At 49.6% G+C, this 14,147-nt stretch overlaps 1 protein-coding gene across 1 annotated transcript; it reads left to right on the top strand.

Moving 5' to 3' along the window:
- On the top strand, positions 1-11,200 carry SFRP2 (secreted frizzled related protein 2; the record flags this gene model as incomplete). The annotated part of the gene is made up of 3 exons (XM_006150325.3): positions 1-487; positions 3,580-3,660; positions 10,052-11,200. Coding segments are annotated over 3 exons (873 nt in total), but the record flags the coding sequence as incomplete, so codon positions are not given.
- Between the last annotated feature and the right edge of the window lie 2,947 nt (positions 11,201-14,147).

Genomic DNA, 14,147 nt, shown 5'->3' with positions numbered 1-14,147 from the left:
GGCTCGCGCCTGCCGCTCCTGCTCGCCGCGCTCTGCTGCCTGGGCTCGGCGCGCGGGCTCTTCCTCTTCGGCCAGCCCGACTTCTCGCACAAGCGCAGCAACTGCAAGCCGATCCCCGCCACCCTGCAGCTGTGCCACGGCATCGAGTACCAGAATATGCGGCTGCCTAACCTGCTGGGCCACGAGACCATGAAGGAGGTGCTGGAGCAGGCGGGCGCCTGGATCCCGCTGGTCATGAAGCAGTGCCACCCGGACACCAAGAAGTTCCTGTGCTCGCTCTTCGCCCCGGTCTGCCTCGACGACCTGGACGAGACCATCCAGCCGTGCCGCTCGCTCTGCGCGCAGGTGAAGGGTCGCTGCGCCCCGGTTATGTCCGCCTTTGGCTTCCCCTGGCCGGACATGCTCCAGTGCGACCGGTTCCCCCAGGACAACGACCTCTGCATCCCCCTCGCGAGCAGCGACCACCTCCTGCCGGCCACCGAGGAAGGTAAGCCTCCCCTCTTACCACTGCCCCACCCCGCGCCCCGGAGCGCCTGGGCTGGGGGTGCCCGTCCCGGGAGGGTAGGTGCCTTCTCTGATCTGTCATCCCGAGAAGCCTGTTTCAGATCTGAACACCACCCCGAGTCTCCCCATGTCCTTCCGACTTTTACCAGCTACTCGGAGGGACAATCCAGAGGGAGAACCGAGAGGCAGCTTTCTCTACAGTTGGACAATTGTCGTTGCCCTCTGCGAGTGGTGGAAGCCGGTTTGTACTGAGGGGTTGGTGGGCACCCTGGCGGAGGCGCCTCTCAGCCTCATTCCACACCTCGTTACCGCTGGGTAGGATTCTAGTCCCACAGCTCCCTGCAGGCAAGGTGACCCAGATGCATAAACACATCAACTTTCTAAAGGTCCTTTGCCTCCTGTGCCAATTTAGGTTTTGCAAATAAAACCAAGAGTGGTTTGGAGAGTGTGGGAAATCGAGTCAGGCTGCTGACTGCTGGGGTGTTTGAGGAAGAGGGCGTAAAGGGAATCTCCAGGAACCCTGTCACTATCAGCTTTTATCTTAGGAGTGGTTTCAATTAACTGGAGGAAAGCACGCAAGAAAAGTGTCCCAGGTTTTTAGAAAACAGAGGGGGGCGTTCCTGCGCAAAAACCATCAAAGCAATGAAAACCTCATGCTCTTGAGAAGTCTTCCTGAAAGAAAAACGTCTACATTGTGTCTGAGCTGATTCTCTGGGGCTGACGGAGAAGGGGTTTCCTGATCCCTTTCTGGGCTTCAGCATCTCTTTCAATCTCTGATTGTTTTCCTACAGACATCATTAGTTAAAGAAAAGGCGAAGTTGGTGAGCAGTCTTTCCTGGCAGGCGCTGGGAGTTTGCAATCATCTTATTGGCTAGATTTCTAATTTATTGCAAATGTTTGGCATTTTTCAAACATTTGCCCAACACACACTGTAGCCCAAGCAGTGCAGGTTAGTAACATTTTATATACGTTCTGAGACTCCTAATTGGAAACGTTTCATTTTGTTTGGGTGGGAGGAGCCAAGGGCGGGGGGTTGCTGGGTGGCTTTTGTTTTCCTTCCTTCCCACCGGGAGCACCCACTATCCCCTGTCCAAAGTCCTGTTCTCCTGCAACAGGCAGTTTGTGACATGTACTTGTTACTTCTTCAAGTTGATCAATAAGTCTAACAGTGTGAGTCTCAGAAGGTTTTGTTCTTTGAACTTTCAAATTGTATATTAGGGAGAACCTTCTCATTTCACCCCCGTTTTAAAGAGAACACAGACATGTCTCTCAAAGGCAGAAAGGAAACACGTTTTTGTTTTCCTTTTCCCATGAAATCCAAAGCTTTTAGAAGAGTCTTCAGCAGGCTCTGGAATAAGTGCTAATTCCTAGGTTTGGTCAGACCCCCTAGATGGTTTTGCTTCATCTTTGACTGTCTTCAGGAACAGGTGTGCGTGCGCGCGCGTGTGCGTGTGTGTGTGCTGAGTCTGAAACAGAGAGAAGCGAGAACTTGTAGCAGTGAGCTTGCCGATAACAGTGACATCAATGCCGCCTAACTCCAGCACAAGCTTGGGGAACATACAAGGGGGTGGCGAGTGAGAAAACAGCCAGAGGCCACAGTTAGTGTGATGTGTTCCCGAGACGGAGACAGCGCAGTGGGGTCCTGACAACAGCAGCCACCCCCCCCACCCCCACCCAGACAAAAGTCCCTTGAAACCCCCCCCCAGACACCGAGCTCTACAGAACACAGCCTGCTGGCATCCTGGGGCTGCCAAAGACCATCTTTTTTTGTTTTGTCTTTTTTTAGAGATTTTTGCTATAGAGCGCATGCACTCACTGGTGAGACAGAGACAGAAAGTGAGAAATCACACTCACCTCCCTTGGGGGGGAATGAACACGCCACAATCCCTCCTCCTCTCTTGTTCTTTCAGGATTTAGGGCACACATGTACACACGCCGGCATGAGTTTTAAGCCGCCTGTCCTGAACCCGGCTGTAGTCAACTACATGGGAGTCCAGCGACGTAACGATGACGCCATCTACTGGTCCCAAGAAAAAAACATCTTTTTCAGCAGTGTTTTATGGAGTGGCTATGGCACTGGACTTCAACGCGGCTGGCCACCATCCGAGTCCCCCACCTTGTGGCTGGAAACTCACACCAGGCACGTGTGCGTGCCCAAAATCCTGAGAGGAGAATGGAGGAAAAGGGATTGCAGCATGGCCATCCTCCCTGGGGGGTGATTTCTCACTGTCTCTCTCTGCCAATCGCACCTGCCCTATGGGGAAAAAAAGAAAGAAAAAAGAAAAAAGATATTAACAGTATTTTATCGTTACCAGTTTTCCCAACGCCCTCAAGAGTCTTTGGCTCTTGGGCACTTTCTGCTTACAGAGGCTTTGGCAATGACTTCTTCAGACTGAGTTTGTCCGAGAGCTGGGGAAGTTGCACCTTGTCCAGTGAACTCTAGGTCCACACACCTGTCCACTCTCCAAATCCTTTTTTTTCCCCAGAAAGAGGTTTTTTTCGCTACACGGCACATGCGCTTGCTGGAGAGACAGAGACAGAAAGACAGGAAGTGAAAAGTCACCCTCAGAGGAGATGGCCACACCACAGTCCCTTCTCCGCTCTCAGGATTTGGGGCACGCACACACATACGCCCGGCATGAGTTTCAAGTCAACGGGTCTGAGACTCTAAACGTGGTCGACTACATAGGAGTCCCATCCAACTCCTTTTTAATCTGAAGAGTCATCATTTAATATAATATTGGGTCCCTCTCATTGCCCAGCTGAAGATGGGGCGCACAGGGCACTCTCTGAGGAATGAGTGATCCCTTTTTTTAAATTTACATTGGATCACCGTACATTTCCACAGCACACAATGTGGGTTCTGCAGCCACCGTGGAGAAGGATACGGAGCTTCTCAAAAAAACAAACCTACAGATAGAATGCCCTGCAGCCCACTGGCCCGCTCCGGGGAGTGGTTTTGTGTTTCTAGAGGGGCAGAAGTTGGAGTCGGGGTAAACCCCTGCCAGTTGTTTAAATGCCGCCTGCTGTTTCCTTTTAAGCAAACCTACTAAAGACGGCCTTTCACTTTTCCAGCTCCGAAGGTATGTGAAGCCTGCAAAAATAAAAACGAGGACGACAACGACATAATGGAGACGCTTTGTAAAAATGACTTCGGTGAGTAATACCCCAGCGGCGGTACCAGGCTTCACTGCCAGAGGTTCCATTTACCAGCGAAACCTCAAGGGGCAGGTCTTTACATGTTGCTCGTGACAGATAAAAACTGCAGTGGAGTTCATTTCTCCCAAACTCTTCTCATGGCTCTGTCCTAGGTCTTGCATAACTATCTTGTCTTGAGTTTTATCTTTTTAGGTGAGAGTCTCTGTTCATTTCAGTGGAAAATACTGACAATTAGCCAAATGATCAATTTTCTTAAAGAATCATTTGTTCTTTATTAGTAGTAGTAGTATTATTTGACCAGACAGAAAAAGGGAAAGTGAGAAAGCAAGCCTCCAGGTCCAGGACGTGAACTGTGGTTGGCCATGTGGGAGTCCAGTGCCCCAACCACCATGCCACCTGCCAGCCCCAAATGATCAATTTTCAGTGCCACACTTATTTTTCTCTACAGAAATGCACCATGACTTTCCCGACAACCCAATAAATCTCATTCTAGATTTTTCTTGCCAGCAAGCATAATCTTGAGCCAGTCTCATCATCCGGCAGGTGTACGGAGGGAAGGAATGTGAAAAGTAGCCGTAGCAAAACCAATGTCAGGCTTTACGTTGACCACAAACAAAAATCGACTCTGGGAACCAGCAGTTAGCGTAATGGCTATGTCGCTGGACTCCCACGTAGTCAACCATGGTTCGCGTCCCAGACCCGGTGGCTTAAACTCACGCCAGGTGCGTGTGCGTGCGTGCCCAAGATCCCGAGAGGAGAATGGAGGAGAGGGGATTGTGGCGTGGCCATCCCCCCTGGGGGGTGATTTCTCGCTTTCTATCTCTCTGTCTGTCTCTGTCTGTCTGGCGAGCGCACGCGCACTATAGCAAAAACCTCTCCAAAAAAAAAATCGACTCTGGTACCAAATGGAAAGATCTTTATTCCTAACCGATGATAATTTATTCCTCTATGTTCCATCACTAACGAATGTGTCCACAACACTGGTTAATCATTCGGGGGAGGAGGGCTTAATTAAAAAGGAAAGAATAGTTTGCTGAGAATACAGCTAACCTAGTTGACCTAACAACCTTGAAACATCATCTTAAAAAAATCTCTTTAAGGGACCAGCAGATGGCGTCTTGGTTAAGTCACTGGACTCCTACATAGTTGACCATGGTTTGAGTCCTGGTCCCAGCAGGTTAAAACTCACGCCCGGTGCATGTGCATGCGTGCCCAAGATCCTGAGAGGAGAATGGAAAAGGGATTGCAGTGTGGCCAATCCCCTGGGGGGGTGATTTCTCACTTTCTGTCTCTCTGTCTCTCCAGTAAGTACATGCTCCCTATAGCAAAAATCTCTCCAAAAAAAAAAAATCTTTAAAAGAAGCTTTTTATGAAGTTTTCATGAATACCTCTAGATACACTTGCCACACTTTGGCAAATAATTGTCTTTAAGCTTTGCTAAATTTACTTTAGCAAGATTCATAAAAGATGCTATGATGGGGGCCAGCAGGTGGCGTGGTGGTTAAGGGCACTGGAGTCCCACCCGGTCAGCTGCAGTTCGAGCCCTGGGCCTGGTGGTTTGCTTTCTCACTTTCTGTCTCTCTGTATCTCTCTGGACAAATTACAATAAATAAAGAAGGAAAGTTAACTAAAATAATTTTTTGAAAAAAGATGCTATGAGGACATGATGCTTGGAGATAGCAAAAAAAATGTGTGTTGGGAACCAGCAGTTAGCGTAATGGCTATGTCGCTGGACTCCCACGTAGTCGACCGCAGTTCATGTCCCGGACCCGGTGGCTTAAAACTCACGCCGGGCGCGTGTGCGTGCGTGCCCAGGATCCCGAGAGGGGAATGGAGGAGAAGGGATTGTGGCGTGACCATCCCCCCTGGGGGGGTGATTTCTCGCTTTCTGTCTCTATGTCTCTCTCTGTCTGTCTGGCGAGCGCACGCGCCCTACAGTGAAAATCTCTCCAAAAAAAAAAAAAATGTGTGTTGTGTTCTCCAAGTCCCATAAAGAGTAAGTCAGTCCCTTTAAGAGACCATGATAAGAGGAGAGGGTTGGAGACTACACAAAACTCCACCAGCACCTGATCTGTGGTCCCAGGCTCCCAGGGAGGGGAGGAGCCTGGCTAGACGCGGGATCCGTGCTTGGTCTGGAGCGAGAGTGATCAAGACCGTCACCCTGACTCCCAAGGTGTTCTTGCCCTTTGTGAGTGCAGGCACCGTTTTTGATTTTGGGGTTTTTTTTAGGGAGAGATTTTTGCTGTAGGGCACAGGTGCTTGCCAGAGAGACAGAGGAAAAGTGAGAGGTCACCCCTGGGGGGATTGGCCACGCGACGATCCCTTCTCCAGTCTCCTCTTGGGATTTTGGGCACACGTGCCCGGCGTGAGCTTCAAACCTCTGAATGTGGGACTCAGTCCTGGTCAGCCACGTGGGATTCCAGCACCTTACCCAGTCCTGCGTCTGCTGGCCCCGGGGAAGGCACCTCATGACATCTTAGAGTGGCTGGTACACTTGCGGCTGCTAACTCAGGCAGATGCCCGCTTCCTGGTGAGCAGACGCGGCCCCTGCTCTGTCTCAGCAGACTCTGCCAGGTCCACATTAATATGTTCATACCCAGCCAAGCCCCAGAGACCGGGGAGGTCGCTCCAGCTCGCTCTGTGGTGCCCTCCCATCTCTTTCCCATGTCAGCCCCGAAATCAGACCTGGCTGTGTCCCTGAATCTGGAAACAGTCGGCCATTTCTTGACAGCCACCGTCTCTTCCACCAAGTGTCCTGGGTTTAGCCCTGACTGGTCCCAGAACAACCGCAGCCGCAGTGTTAGGAAAGGGTTCATACTCCTGAGGAAGGGGGGGAAAGGAAGTGGCTCGGGTCCTAAGCAGCCCTTCCCCTCGGGGAGAGCCGCACGTGGGGCTGGGAGGGTTCCGTGTGTCTGTGTTCACGTGCATACAATGCTCAGCATGATAGCGCTGAGCCCGCCTCCCCAGACCTTCCCAAACCCTGGTGCCCAGCTTCTGTGCAATGAGACTTGATTAAGGGCAAGACAGAAAAATGCCACTGAAGGAAAGTGACATGAACACGCTATTGAAATGCGATTTTCCGGGACTGGCAGTTCGCATAATGGCTATGTCGCTGAACTCCCATGTAGCCGACCACGGTTCGAGTCTCAGACCCGGTGGCTTAAACTCTCGCCGGGCATGTGTGCATGCATGCCCAAGATCCCGAGAGGAGAATGGAGAAGAAGGGATTGCGGCATGGCCAGCCCCCCTGGGGGTGATTTCTCGCTTTCTGTCTCTCTGTCTCTCTCTGTCTTTCTGGCTAACACACATGCCCTATAGCAAAAACCTCTCAAAAAAAAAGAATGCGATTTTCCTCTGGTACTTCGGTGTCATTTGTGCTACATGTAACGCAGAGCTCTCTCCTGGCTTCCACGAAAAAGTGGGATGTTGTGTCCCAGGTACCAAAGTAGTTGGATTTAGGAGACACACACACACACACACACACACACATTCCATTTGCCTGATGCCTTATGAAGACCTGAGCAGGAGAGATGGGTGTGTGTGCGTGTTCCCCGTGTTCTCGCCCTTGAGAGAGAGGAAACTTCCTAAACGACATGGAGGTCGGCACACGGAAGAGCTCACACGCGCAGATGCCTTGCCGACACGTGTCCTACCCCCCTCTCCTTCCCACCCACGAAGGGAGAAGGAAGCTGAGTTCCAGGAAGCACGTCGTGTGCTCATGGTTTGTAAGTATTCCGTACTGCCTGCTCCGTGGGGAGCATTGGGGGCAGAAGGGACAAGCGAGGCAGAGTGACAGAGAACGTGTCGTCTGAGCGAGCATCATGTTCTTCCTCGTGGTGGTCCGAAATGCAGCGCACATGTAGAAGGCCTTCCTCCCGGGGGCTGGCGCTGCTCATAGAGAAACTCAGCCCGCCTCCCTGTACGAGTGGTCTGCCTTGGAACCAGCCAGTGTTGTCCTCCCACCTCCTCCTCTGGGGCAGGAAAAGTGATCTGGGGGTTTTGATTCCCTATCTTTGGTCACAGCTGAAAACCCAAACAGAGGAAACGAAGTCTCTAACGTGTCCCCATGGTGAACGTTTGCAAAGCTGGTTATGCTACAGCTCGGGAAGGAGGAGTAAGGCATTTCCTGGTGGCAAGGAATGAGTTATGTGCTCGAGACAAGGTTTCTGAGTGGCGTGGGCAGCCCACTTTCCCGCTGTGGGGCCCTCCCAGCCCCCACCTCTGTGCAGAGGCCACGGGACATGCACCGTTTCCGCCTGGCTAGTCCATGACTTAAATCCCACGAGCTCTGAGATTCAGCACTAAGGTTAGGATGCATCTCACATCAGACAGAACCGTGGTCGGGCAAGTTATAAATCCTCGATAGACCTGGTCGGACACCTGCCGTTTCCTGGTCTACCGGAAGGACAGGCGCAGTCTGAGCCCCTTTCTGGTATTAAGAAAAAATAGAGAAGAAAAGCGTAAAGAATTACACATACACAAAACGTTCTCTATCGCTAATTTATGCATTAAGCTCCACCAAAACCAGGAACTCATCTATACAGAGCAGTTTTCAGTGCTTTTTTAAAAAATTATTTCAGTTAATTTTATTCATCATGATCATTTTTTTTTTTAAGAGGTTTTTGCTATAGGGCGCGTGTGCTCGCCAGACAGAGACAGAGAGATAGAAAGCGAGAAATCACCCCCCAGGGGGGATGACCACACCGCAATCCATTCTCCCCATTCTCCTCTCGGGATCTTGGGCACGCACACACACGCGCCCGGCATGAGTTTTAAGCCACCGGGCCCGGGACGCGAACCGCAGTCAACTACATGGGAGTCCAGCGACATAGCCATTACGCTAACTGCTGGTCCCTCATGATCATTTTTCAATTTGACTACAGAGAAAAAGTGAGGAAGCAAGCCATCAAGTCCAGGACTTGAACCGTGGTTGGCCATGTGGGAGTCCAGTGTCTTACCCAGCACCAAGAGTTTTAAGACACATTGGAGTTAGGCAAGTCAATGGTCCAACCAGGATTAAAAAAAAAAAAAAATCTGATGTTGTCTTAGGGCCGGCAGGTGGTGTGATAGTTAAGACATTGGCTCTCCACATGGCCAGCAATGGTTTGAGTCTTGGACCTACTGGCTTGAAAATCATTCTGGACACATGTGCGTGCATGCCTAATCCCAGGAGACTGAAGGAGAAGGGATTGTGGCGCAGCCATTCCCCCAAGGGGATGATTTCTCACCTTCCCTCTCTCTGTCTGTCCCTCCCTGTCTCTGGCAAGCACACACACCCTATGGCAAAAACAAAACAAAACAAAAAAAAAGAAGAAGAAGAAGAAATTGGCATTGCCTCAAGAGACTCTAGTGGCGTTATGAGAGAGAGTTTGGAGTCTAGAATTCTGAGTTGAATACCACGCTAGGCAAGGACGTTGGAACCTCAGGCAAGTTCCTTGCAGACTCTTCGTATACTAACGAGAGATTTTAACAAGATGACCCCTTCCAGCCTTAAAAAATGCTAGGCTTTTCCTGCCTTCATGGAGTCTTGAAATTTAATTCCAACATGTACCGTCTGTAGAGTGTTCTTTCCCAGAGCACGCTGCCCACGCCTATAAAACGTGCCTTTTCTAGTAAACCACTTACTTTGGGCCTCGCATTCTAATGAGTGGGCACGTACTCTTCGGAAACAATGCATACACGATCCGTAAACGCCTTGGCCTGGGACAGGCCAATGAACGCCTATGAGGATGAGGTCTTCAGAAAAACACTTTTATGGCCAAACATGCTGTGCTCTTAAAAAAAAAAAAGAGTCTTGCATATTTTTTTCTCCTAGTTACTTTACCAAATCAAAAGCAGCTGTAAGATCCATTCTGTTCCCCCCCGTAATCTGTTCTTTAGAAAACAATGATTGTGTGCTACAATTTCCTTACAGGTTTGTCCAAAAACCCCTCTGACATAATAAATTGAGTTTAAAGTTTATGGCCGCAGAAGGATCGGGTTTCACCGAAAGAGTCAGGCCTTTTCTTTTCATGCCGCAGTTTCCAATGGGGGCAGTCATTTGTTGGGGAGAGCAGTTACCACATGCGACAGACTCACAAACACAAGGGCTGGGAAAAGAGGAGGAACGATAATTGAGTCCTGCAAAGAGAAAGAGTTCTAAAAGGGTGGCTGATTTGAAACAAAGTGCCTGCCCAAAGCTTTGAGGCTTTAGAAACAGAGCCACCTGCTGCCCCAGCTCCCACCCCCCTACCTGCAGCCTCTGACAGCCCCTTAGGTCTAGGAAGCTTCTGGCCCGCAGGCCACGCTGCACAGGAACGCAGCAGAATGGCTGGGTGGGCTGGGGAACTCGGTCTGGCTGTGTTCCCTCGTATAACTGGTGCGGTTCTCTCCGCCCCTGTCCCCCTAGCGCTGAAAATCAAAGTGAAGGAAATCACCTACATCAACAGAGACACCAAGATCACCCTGGAGACAAAGAGCAAGACCATTTACAAGCTGAACGGCGTGTCCGAGAGGGACCTGAAGAAGTCCGTGCTGTGGCTCAAAGACAGCTTGCAGTGCACCTGCGAGGAGCTGAATGACATCAACGCACCGTATCTGGTCATGGGACAGAAGCAGGGCGGGGAGCTGGTGATCACGTCGGTAAAGCGGTGGCAGAAGGGGCAGAGGGAGTTCAAGCGAATCTCCCGCAGCATTCGCAAGTTGCAGTGCTAGGGGCCGCGTGGCTCGAGCTGGCTGGCCGGTGCCCTTCCGAAGCACAGTCCCACCGGCTCCCGCCCCGGCCTGGAGAAGCTTCTCCCGCCTTTCACATGTGCATCCCCAGCCTTTTCTGAGTTACGAGGCCCGTAAGAGGTCTCAGGAGTGGATAGCTGTTTTCTCATGAAGGGAAAACTCACCCAACTCTTGTAGAAATCTTCAAACGAACAAAACTCTGAATATTGTTAGGAAGTTTTCAAGCAGCTCACGTGAAAGCTAGCATTGAAGGCGTGCAGCTGAGACTTGGATCTGTTGGGTTTGGGTGGTTCTGTTTGGATGGAACCAGCTGATCTTCACTTGACACTGAGGTTGCCGTAACACCAAATCACCTCACTTTTCTCTGTAACCCCAACTTGGGGGTCACAAACACTGTTGAGATAAAGCTGGCTCTTATCTCAGCATCTTCCTCTGCCCCAGCGTAAGACTCAGTGTCTAAGTATTGTTGACGATGAGTTTGTCATTGTGCATCCTTGTTGCAAACTTAACCGGTGGCCTGTACACGCTCGTACGTGTTTCCAGCTGCAGTGCTTCCATTTATAAAGAGCACATTAACCATTCCTCCTAGCGTGATTTCTTTAAATAAAAGGTAAAACAAATACATTTTATAATCAACCTGAATACTTTAAGCCTTGTTTAAAACATTCTTTTACTTAATTTTTGCAAATTAAACCATTGTAGCTTACCTGTAATATACATAGTAGTTACCTTAAAAAGTTGTACAAATATTGCTTTAGCCAACCTTGTAAATATTTCAGATAAACATTATATTCTTGTATATAAACTTTACATCCTGTTTTACCTATTCCTTGGCTTCTGTCTGATCTTCTTAAAACTAAAAGGAAACTAAGCATCGTGGTCTCTTACTTCCCTGGCCATCAGGCCCAGCCCTCCTGCAGTTCGAAGTTACCTGCTTCCCAAGTGACTCAGAATGTATCTCCCCACTACACCACTTCCCTACAGCCCTGGGCCTCATGTCTTAGACCTCGCCACCACTGAACCTGCAGAAGGCAGGGATTTGCAGGCTCTAGGGAGGGCTAGCTTTTCTCCTCCTTTCTCAGCAGTTGAGAGGCAGCTGTGGCCTCACCGTTTTAAGTTTAAAGTTCAAAAGCTGTCCTGTGCTTTTCATTTTCTGAGATTTTTCTAATGCAAAAGAATAACCATTACAAAAGGTTCATTCCTTCCCTACATAAACTAACCTTCAGAGAGCCAGCCCTGCTTTGGACTAGAAGCAGGCATCCACCACTGAAAGAGCAGGGAAGGGATGGTGGGAAACTAGCATTAGAATAAGGGAGTAAACACAAAATGTGTAAGTCTGCTTGGGGTGCTCTAACAAAATATCTTAAGACTGTGGATATTTATGAACAACCGATATTGATTTCTCACAGTTCTGGAGGCTAGGAAGTCCAACATCAAGGTGCCTATAGAGCCCGTGTCTGATGAGCTTTCTCTGCTTCATCATGGCAGCTTCTTGCTGTGCCCACATATGGCAAAGGGGCAGACAGACTCCCCTGGGCCTATTAAGGCACCAATCCCATTCACAATGGCTCTACCTTCCTGGCTTAATCGCCTCGCAAGGCCCCACCTCTTAACACCGACATATTGGGGGTTAGATTTCGACATATGAGTGTGGTGGCAACTTAGACATTCAGAGCATAGCAATCCTCATCCAGCACTTCATCATTTTATTCCAAAATCTCCACAGGAATTCTGAGGCCCACGAGGAAACTGAGACTCAGGTTAAACAGCCTGACTCATAAGAGGCAGAGCCAGGACTGAAACATAGGCTTGTCAGATGACAAAATGTCTTCTGTTCCACTAATGAGTGGATTATGGAAAAATACTTACCTGCTCAACAAAGATTTACTGCGTGTTTGCCCTGTTCCAGGCCCTGTTCTAGGTGTTCAGGATATGCACACATGAAGGGTCTTTAAAAAGTTCATGGGAGGGCCAGCAAGCAGCATGGTGGTTAAGGTGCTGGAATTCCACATAGTCAACTGTTCAAGTCCTGGACATGGTGGCTTGCCTTCTCACAATCTCTCTCTCTCTCTCTCTCTCTCTCTCTCTCTCGTCAAAGAGAAAGAGAGAAAGCAGCCCCCAGCAGGGTGTAGTGACACCATAATCCTTTTTCCTCCCATCCTCCTTCCCGCCAGGATTTGGGACAAGCACGCATTCACACCTGGTGTGCTTTTCAAGCTACCAGGCCCAACATTCAAGCAACAGTTGGCCACGTGGGGCCCAGCTCCCTAACAGCGGAGCTGCAGGACCAGGCCTACATTAATCAGCTGCGGGGCAGCATTTCCTAAGCACAGAGGATGAAAGCACTACCTAACCACACATGCCAGTCTACTGGAACTCGCAGGATTAAGAACACTCTGTTTCAGAACCAGCAGATGGCGTAATGGTCACATTGCTGGATTCCCACATAGTTGACTGTGGTTTGTGTCCCGGACCCAGTGGCTTAGAACTCCTGCGTGGCATGTGCATGTGTGCTCAAAATCCCAAGAGGAAGATGGAGGCGAGGGGATTGCAGTGTGGCCATCTTCCCCTGGGGGGTGGGGTGATTTCCCACTTTCCGTCTCCCTGGCAAATGTACATGCCCTATAGCAAAATCTCTCTAACAAGAAAAAAGAAAGAAAAGAAAAAAAGAAAAGGAAAGGAAAGGAAAAAGAAGAGAAGAGAGAAAAGAAGAAAAGAGAAAAGAAAAGAAAAAAGAAAAGAAAGAAAAGAGAAAAGGAAAGAAACCATTTATCTAAAAACACCCTCCATTCCTTATTCCCGTCCTCTCATTAGCTGGATTTAGCCACTTCCAGGTGTGGTTAGTGTCAGGTTTCCAATCTTCCTGATAGGATGTTACCTTGAAAGGCAAATCCAGGTGTATGTTTCCCACACACCGTCACTACGTCTGGGTTTTTTTTTTGTTTGTTTTAAGAATTATTTTATTTAACTTTATTTATTTAATTTGACCAGAGAGAGACAGAGTGACAGAGAGAGAGAGGGAAAGTGAGAAAGCAAGCCGCCAGATTCAGGACTTGAACCGCTGTTGGCCATGTGGGAGTCCAGCACCCCTTAACCACCACACCACCTGCTGACCCCTATACCTAGGTTATTGAACAACATGATTTTGTCCATCAAACACGTTGCACAAGTACAAACCAATCCCCCCCCCATTAGGGTGGGTGAACTCTATGTGAGAGATAGACACAGAGAGAGAGAAAGTGAGAAACCACCCCCTGGGATGATGGCCACACTGCGATCCCTTGTCCTCCATTCTCCTCTTGGGATCTTATGCATGCACACATGCGCACATGCCCGGTATGATTTTCAGTCTGCCAGGTCTGGGACTTCCACAGTCAGCCATGTGAAAGTCCAGCACCATAACCACCACACCACCTGCTGGCCCTCAATCCAGTTCATGAACTCCGCACATATTTACCCAGTACCAGCTGAGGACATTGGTTTCTGCATTCAACAAATGCAAGGCGACTTCGAAGTTTATGGGAAAATGGAATCAATGTGGATTTGTCTTGGTATTAAATACATTTGGAAATCCGTGCGTCGTTTCTCCATCATTCATGTTTCCCATGAACTTTCTGAGGACTTGTCATGTACATGGAGGGGTCACCCACATGCTAAGCACGGTTCTAAGAGGTGGACACCCAGTGGTCCTGTCCCCTTCAGTTCACATTCTAGAGTTAGGGACTGTGTTGGCACCAGTGGAATAGGGGTGGGTCCTTCCCCACAGGAGCTCA

This window comes from Tupaia chinensis, unplaced genomic scaffold, assembly GCF_000334495.1.
Source record: "Tupaia chinensis unplaced genomic scaffold, TupChi_1.0 Scaffold000283_2, whole genome shotgun sequence".
NCBI classification, from domain to species: Eukaryota; Metazoa; Chordata; class Mammalia; order Scandentia; family Tupaiidae; genus Tupaia; species Tupaia belangeri.
Note: the sequence above shows the minus strand (reverse complement) of the source record. Positions and strands in the feature narration are given on the sequence as shown.